General features: G+C 39.3%; 1 protein-coding gene and 1 pseudogene across 1 annotated transcript; one reads left to right on the top strand and one right to left on the bottom strand.

The window, feature by feature from the left end:
* The first annotated feature begins 229 nt into the window (after positions 1–229).
* On the top strand, positions 230–1676 carry LOC127756237 (ATP synthase subunit alpha, chloroplastic-like; annotated as a pseudogene).
* Positions 1677–2783: 1107 nt separating this feature from the next.
* LOC127757679 (uncharacterized) lies at positions 2784–4477 on the bottom strand. Its single transcript, XM_052283244.1, has 4 exons — positions 4120–4477; positions 3632–3821; positions 3330–3530; positions 2784–3221 (listed from the first exon to the last, which is right to left on the bottom strand). Exons 1-4 carry the CDS (start codon positions 4407–4409, stop codon positions 2982–2984), a joined length of 921 nt encoding a protein of 306 aa, XP_052139204.1. The 5' UTR covers positions 4410–4477; the 3' UTR covers positions 2784–2981.
* Between the last annotated feature and the right edge of the window lie 6867 nt (positions 4478–11344).

The raw sequence follows: 11344 nt of genomic DNA, 5'->3' as shown, positions 1-11344 counted from the left end.
GTCCCCCCATGCTAAGGTTCCCTGCGGTCCGGCTGCATTAGGTTAGGGAGCTGGGCGATAATAGCTCCTCCGCACCCCAAGCGTGCTGCTCTCCTAGGTGCGCAACACTAAGTAATCCAAGCCAACCAACATTACTAACTAACGGTGGATAATCATCTTTCCTAGATGTACTAAATACAACTCCATGAATGAGCAAAATGAAGGTTGCGTTAATGATAAAGATCTCTGGGGAAACCGCTAAAAAAAGATTGAACATGTGGTTCCGAGTTTCGATAACTTCTTCAGCTTTCATTTTCAATACTGATCGTGAAACACCATGAGCAGCAGGATGTTGAGGTCCGGAATTCGAAGTGAAATTCTTGATTTGCCCGTTCCTAGTCGTCATGGGAAAGAAATAAGAAAGATATTATTATTCCTTTTTCTCTTCAGCTATGTCGAAGATATTTACTTATTTGCTGCTCCTTGGCTGTCAAACCTTCCAATTCGAATTTCAAATTCCACCCCCTCTCTCGAACTGAGCTATTCCGATGATTAATCACTAGGACGACATAAGACAGACACATAACCTACGTACCACAATTTCTCCTTAGGCGCATGTCTCGGGCAGATCTGGAGTGACTGGATTGAACAGAAAGTACTCTCACACTATAGAAAAAGTCAAGTCCACTAAAAGTACATACACTCTTTTCTTACACTTATAGAGTTTCGAAGAAAAGTACTCTCACACTATAGGTAGATGGCTAACATCCCGGGCTACACTATCTACGACTACTGCCACAGATTGAATGAATTGTGACTGAGCTAGAAGAGAGAGTTTATTGCTTTACCCGCGAGACAGTTTGAACCTCGATAAGTCAGTGTAGTTTAGGCGGTGACTCACATCTGATATGAGAGATAATATATACGTTCGAACTTGCTTAGTAGTGAATTGGGAACAAGAAGAAAAAGAGGGGGCCATGGAATACACTATTGTAGTAGCTGAAATGGCGGATTCCCCTGCTACATTACAATACCTCGCTCCTTATAAGGCCCTGCCTGAGTATTTTATGTACTGGCATACTTTAATAATTTATGATCATCTCTCCAAACAGGCACAAGCTTATCGCCAAATGTCCCTTCTATTAAGAAGACCCCCCGGCTGCGAAACTTTCCCAGGGGATGTTTTTTATTTGCATTCACGCCTTTTAGAAAGAGCCGCTAAATTAAATTCTCTTTTAGGGGAAGAAAGTATGACCGCTTTACCAATAGTTGAGACTCAATCTGGAGACATTTCCGCCTATATTCCAACTAATGTAATCTGCATTACAGTTGGGCAAATATTCTTATCCGCAGATCTATTCAAGGCCGGAATTCGACCTGCAATTAATGTGGGTATTTCTGTTTCCAGAGTAGGATCCGCGGCTCAAATTAAAGCCATGAAACAAGTAGCTGGCAAATCTAAATTGGAATTAGCTCAATTCGCAGAGTTACAAGCCTTTGCACAATTCGCCTCTGCTCTCGATAAAATAAGTTAGAATCAATTGGCAAGGGGTCGAAGATTACGAGAATTGCTTAAACAATCCCAATCAAACCCTCTCCCAGTGGAAGAGCAGATAGCTACTATTTATACCGGAACGGGAGGATATCTTGATTCCTTAGAAATTGGACAGGTAATGAAATTTAGGGTTTTATATTGAATTTTTACGTTATTATAAATAATCTAATGGTGCATTAGTTTCCTACACTACTATATAAATGATTTTTCAGTACGAAACCCTCTTTAGATTGCAGACGGACTGTATCTGGTCGTGTCTGAAAAAAATCATCCTCCATTTTCCCGTACGGCTCCTCAAGGGCTACAATATAAACTTATTTTTGCAGGCGGACCTCTTAAAGGGGCCGCAAAAGAAAATATATTTTCGCAAGCGGGCCTCTTAAGGATCCGCCTAAAGTCTGAGTTCCCTCCTCATTTTCCGCATAAATAGTGTCGGCATTAGTTTTTGGGTTGTGAGAGGATTTTAAATAGGAAAAAGAAGAGGATTGAATCTGTAAATTTGCTAGGCAGCCATAATTAATAGTTAGCGTCCAAAAATATAGATTTGACCCGAAAGTTGTGATGGTGCAAATATTTTTTTATTGCATTATTTAAATCAGGTTTAATCCTAAATTTAGCCTAGATAATTTGGGGGCGTTGATATATCTTAGGAGTTTATTAAAATATTCTAAGTAGGCATAGTGATGTTGTGTTTCTCCATTACTTTACATGCCCGTTCATTTCATATCAATGAATTTCATGCCATGAGACACTTGATGAAAGATGTAAATATCAATTTAATTATTCCAGTGGATCACTCCTTTATATATAGGGTCGTGGTAGTGGCGACTATTTCAAGGTTGCTAAGATGTCATGACACTTGTCAACATGGTCCATGTATTTAACATTCAATTCGTAATTTATATTATAGAAATTAATAATTGACTCGTACTTTCTTTGGTTTGTTATCATGTGCACAAGTATTTATAGGATTATCAATAGATATCGTATCATGTAAATTGTAATTATTGCTCAGGTGTATATCTTTAATATAATTCCTTGTTGTGACAATTCATGATTTGGCAAGCAATAGCAATCATAACAACCAGCACGATATAAAAGTTTTAAAAAATTTGAAATTTTAGTGATTTTTATTATCAGGAATTTTCAGGATGTTATACTCCTCAACAATAATATAAAACCAACCTTTAAATGGTACTGCAAATATTTCAGCTCAGATGATCGATACACTCATTCAGTGACAACTTGATTCACACAACCAACCTTCAATGAAGATCTTTATTGATGCATGCAGCACACTACAGACAGAAACAACTGTAAATTCAGAAGGACTCCAGCGACCAAGCATCACTCATCACAACAGGAATGATAGGGAGGACCCCCATCTTATTTGTTTACTGCAGAAAACACACGTGAAACTCAAACACGGAAAGCTTATTTTGACAAGTTAGATCGGCTGCACGTAGACACCAACTGCATTTATGTATTTCCCACTGCGCCCAAAGAAACCCACTACACTGGAGTTATTCTGCGCTGGGACACTGAAAGGGGTTCCCTCCTGTCGTCCAAATGGGCCATATGTTTGCTTATTGGTGATAAAATTAATAGATCTTATAACGGTGCTGCCCTCATATGGGCCAAACGTTCCAGAAACTTCCTTGAGAAACTCTGAACTGCCAAATTCAATCTACATACAAAGGAAAATGACAACTATTGTAAGTATTTTACAACCGAATATATATATTATACTATTTTCTTGTTGGTTAAATAAAATTTGCAGTGGAAGTTCACTAACCATTATGGGATCCCCGCCAGGACCACCCCATGGACCTGCCTTGTGCTTCTCTCCGGCATGGTCAAGGTAAGTAAACGAGATTGAGTCAACAGACCAGCCGAGGTATAATGTGATGCTTTCGAGACGCTTTGGAGACTCAGTGATGTCTTGAACTGTCCCTTCATGAGATGAACCCCATGGCCCAATCTTGGTGACAAGGCACTGCATAGATAGGATGTACATCGTACATTCAATTATGATATAGTATCTCAAGTGCTTCATAACATACAACAAAGCTAAATATAGATTAATATTGTTTTTACCTGTGACCCTTTTAAGAGAGGACAAAACCCATGGATAGTGAGCTCTATTATGTTTCCGTCTTGTTTTTGTTCTTGCATTTTCTTCAAGATAACACCAGTTGCCATAGCAAACTGTCCTGTGCCCCCAACAATAGCCCAATCACCTTCTTCGACAATTAGCCCCATCACCTGAAGCGTGGACCCCTTAAGCCTGTAGCACATGTAAATAAGAAAACTATAGTTACTTTGATCAAATTATTGCAAAACTACATATTTAAGGCGTCCCATCACAATGCAAAATTATAGTTTTAACACATGACTTGTAAAAAATATATATATATAGATTTAATATTAGAGTTATCACAAGACTATAGATTTCATACCAATTTGTTATGTTAAAGTCATAAATGTTGTAATCTTATACTTAACATGGTGCAAAACATTTAGTTTTGCGATAGTTTTATTAGAAAATATACTAGTGAATTTTACTACTAATTTATTATGTGTACCTTTCATCCTCGAACACTAGGCTGAAGGAGTTGTGCCAGGCACCCGCATAAACGTGGAGGCCTTTTGCATAGGCAACAAGCTTGGCGTCGCTGCCGATTCCGTCATATACTGGCCAGTTGTTAACGACAATGGAACCTAACCCGGTTTTTTTGTCATTGCTTGTGACCGTCGACTGGTTTGGTTTTGGACCAGCCGGCGTGTGGTGCAGGTAGAGTTTGGTGAAGTTGATCTGGTTGCCCTGAACAAGCATGCCACAGGGTGTGATTTGCAGCTTGCTGGGATCAGCCATAGCTGAGAGCTACTGCTGGCAGAGATTGGTTTAGTACTTGTGGATGTAGCTGTGAGTGATGCGCTGCGAGTAGTAGAAGAAGCTGGCATGCATGAGGTATATTTATAGATGGATATATGCATGGATTCTTAATAGCCAGCATGTGGCTAGACCTGCTGATCGATGAGACAAATTAATGTGTGAATTAATCACTCGGAAAGAGTACATGCTGCATGTATCAGTACTGTATAGTACATATTAATTGGATCGTTTTCAATCTCATGCATGCATGCATCTCACAACTAACGTGGCGCCATGCGGCATCCAATTTGGTTGCTAGTGCTGCTGATCGAAATTTGGTAGCTAGTGCTGCTTATCGATAAAAACGTGTGAATACAGTGGTCCACGTGTGAATACAATGGACTGTCACGCAATTGTGCATCTATCTGTGTACATTTGATCGTTTCTTCCAATCCCGTGCATCACGACTCTAGGTGTTTCTCTCCTAGGGATGAAATTAAATGGTCGAAACTATATTATTATTTTTATTGTTTTTATGTAAATAGTAGCGGTAGCGATACTACTGTATATCAAAAGATACCTCTATACTTTTATAACCAATTTTAATGAATACCCACTTGTATAAATTACATGAGAGGCCAGATCCAGTCGCCGGGTGCCAGAACTGGCCAAATGGGCACAAGATTTGGTGGCTCCTCCCAAGGCACGACCTGCCTCCCACTGTCCATCATTAGTCGCTTCCCCAGCACTATCGCCTCCTCCTCTACCTCACCATCTGAATTTTCCGATGGCTACTCGGGCAGTGGCGAGGCAGAGGCGGTGGTGGTTGTTTCGCAATCCTAGTCGCCCCTGAGGTGGGAGCGATGCGGACGGAGCTCACCTTCTAGAGTTGCGGTTCTATCAATCTTATTTCAAGAGAATTCAAACACATAAGAAAGAAGCGGCTTATTATGAAAGCTGCGTCCTCACGGCACCTCTCCTATAAACACACGTAAAAACACGAAAAATGGAACCATAGACTATGGCGTTGTTAGTCCACTTAGTGATCCAATTACAAAACTATATGTTATTTGTCCCTCGACTCACAAAAAGAAACTCAAGTTTTATACCTAGGTCCGACCCACGGTTCACTATTTATGATGTGGCATCATTTTTTTTCTTATATTTTATTTGAAGAAAATCCGAGCTAGAATAATCAATCTCTCAACCACTGTGAAAATTCTATTATTTGGTTATATTATATTTGAAGCTTTCGTCAATTTGGAAAAAGCCTGGCAACTGTTGAGTTAGCTGGACTTGTATCCAGTGTTTTGGTTTAGTAGACACACATTGGGTCTGATATGACGATTATGATATGGAATTTTCCTTTAGTGTTGATTTGCATCAAACAAAAATGAATCATCACTACCGAAGAAACCATCTTTGATGGGTTGCCCAAAAACCACAATATTCTCGGTTGCTAAAAAAAACCAGGGCTAAAAACATTTTTAGTCCTGGTTAAAGCAGGTAGCGGTCTTTTTTCTATCTTTAGTCCCGATTGGTAACAAACTTTAATCCCGATTAGTGTTATCAACCGGTATTAAAAATAGATTTTTGTTCCTAGTTGGTACTATCAACCGGGATAAATATCTCCTCCCTAACGCGTAGATCAACAAAAATCAAACAGAGCAAGAGCAAGCGTGTCGATGAATTCTCAAAAAAAATAATAATAAAGAACAAAAAAAAATCAGAGGCGCCCAGCTCCCTTATGTGTTTTCCTCCTCCACTCCTCCCCATCCATCTCTTCTTTTCTCCTTCTCCTCCTTCTCAACTCCTCCTCCAAATCCACTTCTCATTTAGTTTTCTCCTCCTTCTCCTCCTTCTCCCCTCCTCCCCTCCCATTATCTTCGACCTAGCCGGCGGGCGGGAGGGCCGCGGCGGCTGCGTCGGGGGCGGCCGGCGCTGGGCTGGAGGCCACGGCCGGTGCCGGTCAGGAGGCGGCGGCGGACGGACAACATGTTTTTTTTTTCTTCTCTTCTCTGTTCTCTATGATGAATGCTGAAGATGTTGTAGATGTGAACTTTTTTTTCTTCTCTCTTGTCTGTGATGAATGCCTGTTGTCCTCAAGATGTTGTAGATGTGAATAAATGTAAAGAATATTGATGCTTTGTTGTTGATGTTATTCATTTGATTTGTGATGATTTAGCATTTTTTTTATTTTATTCATTTGATCTGTGATGATTTGGGTGATATGCAAAGAGTAAAAGAACAATGAAAAAGAAAAAAGACTAACCGGATGAAAGGAAAAGAAAAAAAAACTTATTAGTCCTGGTTGGTAACACCAACTAGAACTACATCTTTAGTCCCAGTTGGTAACCCGGATGAAAGGAAAAGAAAAAAAACTTATTAGTCCTGGTTGGTAACACCAACTAGAACTACATCTTTAGTCCCGGTTGGTGTTACCAACCGGGACTAAAAATCTATTTTTAGTCCCGGTTATTTCAACCACGATTTTTAGTCCCGGATTCTTAATCCCGGTTTGTTTCCAGGGAGTACGCGGGGTTACAAACTGGGATTATAAACGGGTTGTCCACCGGTGCATGTTGTTGATTAACAAACTGAATGGCAGTGGTATCTCGAGATTAAATAGTAAACCATTTTATCTATAGTATAATGTTATGAGAAATGTATCTTTCCAAACAATCAACACAATGATCGGAAGAAGGGTCACAACTTCACTATTCTATAATTTTGTTAGGCTACCACCAGGGTATGTCATACTTCACGATTTTTTGTCTTTTTTCCAAGGAAAATAGAAAATTCCCATAAGTGATCAAAATGGAGCAATCAAGTGAGTAATATTAATCATTAATTGAACAATTTCATCACGTCTTACTTTAGCAATAGTAATGTTATAAGATGTGCCTCTAATTTGTTTTTTTTTAATTTTGTAGCAATTGATCGAAGTTGGATGTATGCGAAAATGAGAAACGTCATTTTCCGGAGTACAGAAATGGCGTAATAAATTTTATGAACGCCGCGGAGAAGGATAGGAAAAGAAGAAACAACGATTACATGTGTTGTTCATGTGCAGATTGCAAGAATGAGAATATGTTTGATAGCAGAGAGGATGCGCGGTCATCTGATACAACGAGGATTCATGAAGGGCTATACATGTTGGGTGAAGCATGGAGAGCAAGAATCAGGAAGAGGAGCAGCAGCAGACAGAAGTGGTGCGCATAATCAGGAAGGTGAAGATGAGCATGACATGTTTATACCTTCTCCATTGGGCGGTAAAATGGTTGATGTGGATCACGATCTGCTGCAAGACATGTTACGTGATGTTGAGGACCCAGCCCAGAATGAGAGAGATTCATGAAGTTTAGCAGGTTGGTCAGTGATTCTGAGACGCCTCTGTACGCTGGTTGCAAAGCAAAACACACTAAGTTGTCAGTTACCTTGGACCTAACAAAGTTGAAGGCAAGTAGTGGATGGACAGACAAGAGTTTCACATATCTTTTAAGAATTTTGAAGGCTATGCTTCCTGATGAGAAGACATTGCCCGAGACGACATACGAAGTAAAGCAGGTTCTGTATCCACTGGGGTTAGAGGTCCGTAGAATTCACGCTTGTCCAAACGACTGCATATTGTACCACAAGCAATATGCGGACTTGGATGCTTGTCCTGTATGCAAGGCTTCTCGATACAAGCGAAAGAAAAGTGTTGACGAAGGAAAGAAGTCAAAGAGGGGTGGTCCGGCAAAGGTTGTGTGGTATCTACCTATCATTGATCGTTTCAAGAGAATCTTTGCCAACCCGAACGAAGCGATGTTAGTACGTTGGCACGCCACGGAGAGAAGGAACGATGGTATACTTAGACACCCAATGAATTCGATTGAATGGAGGAATATCGATCGAAAACACAAAGATTTTGCTGCCGACCCTAGAAACATGAGGATATGTCTGTGTACGGATGGCATGAATCCTGTCGGTGACATGAGTAGTATTCACAGCACTTGGCCAGTTCTTATTGCAAACTATAACCTCCCGCCATGGTTATGCTTAAATATATTATGTTGTGCTTGTTAATCCAAGATCTGAGGCAACCCGGCAACGATATCAATGTATTGCTGGAGCCTGTTATCGATGATCTTGAGATTCTTTGGAAAGAATTTGTGGAAACTTAGGATGCATATGGTCAGGAGAACTTCAAGCTAAGAGTTCTATTGTTCTGCACCATTAATGACTATACCCGAAGGTGAGTTTTGGACCTACACTGGAGTTAAGCGGATCTCCCAGGCCTCGTGTTTTTCATCAACACGGTCATGTCCCGCGAACAACCGGAATCCATGATCCACACGTTCTCCTTCCTTGCCACCAAAGCCTACATACAAACAGAAGTCGAAGCCTCAGTACTAGGGTTAGATGATAATAAAAATTAGGAATCTAGTATTGAGACACACGACCAGAAGATCCAATAGGCATATATGCACGTGTAAAAACAGTTTGAGAATTTTCAGAAAAATTCCTCCGAGGCCGGTCTGAACGAGGTACAGTGGCCGGTCTGACCGCGGGACCCAATGCGGTCTGACCGGTTTCCTCGAGGAAAAACCACATTTTTGCCATTTTGATTTTGCAAAAGCAATCTCTCTCTCCTTTTTCTGTTTATGAGCATAATCTGAAACAAAAACCAATAATATGTCCATCTTTGCCGCAAAAAGAACAAGTATATTTTTCACAATGATTAGACACATTGGTAGAATTAGAAGACATAGCAACACAAGCAACAACAGGAGGTTTTGCATGCATAACATTGGATTTTGAAGAAGATGCATTCAAAGTAGACATGATACTAGCAGATTTAAACACAATTTTATTAGTATCAGGTTTAACCAAAATCTCACTACTTCTAGCACCAACACCTAACACAACAGGAGGATGTCTAGAATAAGGATTAAAACCTAAACCACGATTATTTGTGCTAACCTTAGATTGATCTAAAATCATGTTGAGGTTCCTTTTACCATCAGAAAATCTAAGCAAAGTATTTTTCAAATAAGAAACCTCTTTTTCCAAATTAGCACAATTTTCACAATCTACCATGACACCTTTGCTTTTACGACATTTGGGGCAAGAAAGCACTTCATTATTTTTACAACATCTTCCATGTACTCAACACAACCTAAAGCATCTTTCGATTTCAACTTATTCAAATTACATGTTGAACAATCCAAAACATCATGAGGTTATTTTAACTTTTTAGCAGAAATTATGTTAAACATCAAACTAGAATGAAAAGCAATTTGATATTTTGCAACAACTTTTTAGTTAAAAACAACTCATCCAAAGTGCGTGTGTGCAAAGCAAAACTAAGAGCAAGAGAAGATTTATTTTTTAAATCATGTGCAGCATTAACATCTCTAAATTTTGAGATCTCATTCATTGAAACCTCACAACTTTTGCAATCATCATCATTAGGAATAAGAGATTTTAATCTAGCAATTTCAGAGTTAAGAGATTCAAATGATAAATTCCTATTTTCTATACATCTTCTCACACTTCTTATTTTTTGCACTTAAAATATTAATAACTTCCTCAAAAGCTCTTACCTCATCGTTCTCACACTCTGAATCAGATTCACCATGTGCCATGAAGCAAACACCGGAGATGTTCTCTTCCTTAGCTTCATCTCCACTATCACCATCTACGTCGCTTAGTGTCTCGAAGCGGCGCAGACTTGATCAAAAGCCTTCTTGAGATTCTCCTTGATCTTCCTTTGTATATACCCTTTGACTTGATTCAGTGATCTTCTCACCATCTTTGTCTTCTCTTTTGCCTCTCCCAAGCTTAGGACAATGCGAACGAAGATGATCAATTGAACCACATTCAAAGCAACAATTTGGACCACCTCTTTTCCTGTTCCTAGTATTATTCAAAGCTCGAGCAATTCTGTTAGAAACCAAAGCCAAATCATTCTCCTCGATCTGTTCGAGTTGATCATCGGATGTGGCATTAAAAATAGCAAGAAAAGAAGACTTAGATGAAGAAGCATCAACATCCAAAGAAGAAGAAGAAGAAACCAAAGCACTCGACTTAGAATCAACTTTACGAGAAAGAACGTTCATCTCATGTGTTTTCAATTTTGTGTAAAGCGAATCCAAAGTCAAAGTAGACATGTTAACAGACTCCAGAATAGATGTAACTTTCATCTCCAAAATAGACATGTCAAGACCATTCAAAAAGTGACTAGAAATCTCAGAATGTGGATAATTAGCATCATAAGAAGAATCAACAGATCTAAGATCACTCAAAATTTTATTAAACTTAGAAAGATAGTCATCCAAAGCTTCTCCAGGTTTCATCTCAAATTTAATGTACTCCTTTTTGAAAATATCACGACGAAGTTCTTTAATGTTATTTGTTCCTTGATGAAAGTTACTCAAAGCATTCCAAATCTCATGAGCAGTTTGAAAATGCGCAACATGATCATAATCCGAATGAGAAATCCCACGCAAAAGAATATTGTGAGCTTTGCAATTTTGTTCAAACTTAGTTTTTGCAGCAGCAGTATTAATAACTTCAGGAATCACACAAGGATGAGAAACTTTTCTCCAAATATCATAATCTTCAACCATAATGTAAGATTGCATCCTACTACACCAATGAGAAAAATCCGTTCCATCGAAAACATGAGGCTTAGTTGAAAACCTAACAGGAGTAGCCATGGCAAAAACTCTAGATCGATAAAAATCCAAAGAAGAAAACAAGGCTCTGGTACCTCTTATAGGATCGAATCACAATAACTAAGCCAACCAGAGGGCGGTGAATGGTTGGTATACCCAAAAACCGAAAACTTTTAGCGGAAATAAAATTTACCCTCGAATTCAATAGAGATCGGTCTGATCGGAGTAGATTAGCCGGTCTGACCGAAACATAGCCGCCGGTCTGACCGGTGT

Source organism: Oryza glaberrima, chromosome 12 (assembly GCF_000147395.1).
Source record: "Oryza glaberrima chromosome 12, OglaRS2, whole genome shotgun sequence".
Classification (NCBI taxonomy): domain Eukaryota; kingdom Viridiplantae; phylum Streptophyta; class Magnoliopsida; order Poales; family Poaceae; genus Oryza; species Oryza glaberrima.
This window is presented reverse-complemented; position numbering and strand designations above follow the sequence as displayed.

What these genes read in the sequence shown, in the direction of transcription:
- LOC127757679 (XM_052283244.1), bottom strand. Translation starts at nt 4,409, where the DNA reads ATGGCTGATCCCAGCAAGCTGCAAATCACACCCTGTGGCATGCTTGTT. An exon ending in CTCTCTTAAAAGGGTCACAG is followed by an intron (nt 3,531 to 3,631) that starts GTAAAAACAATA and finishes CTATCTATGCAG; the next exon opens with TGCCTTGTCACCAAGATTGG. An exon ending in CTGGCGGGGATCCCATAATG is followed by an intron (nt 3,222 to 3,329) that starts GTTAGTGAACTT and finishes CTTTGTATGTAG; the next exon opens with ATTGAATTTGGCAGTTCAGA.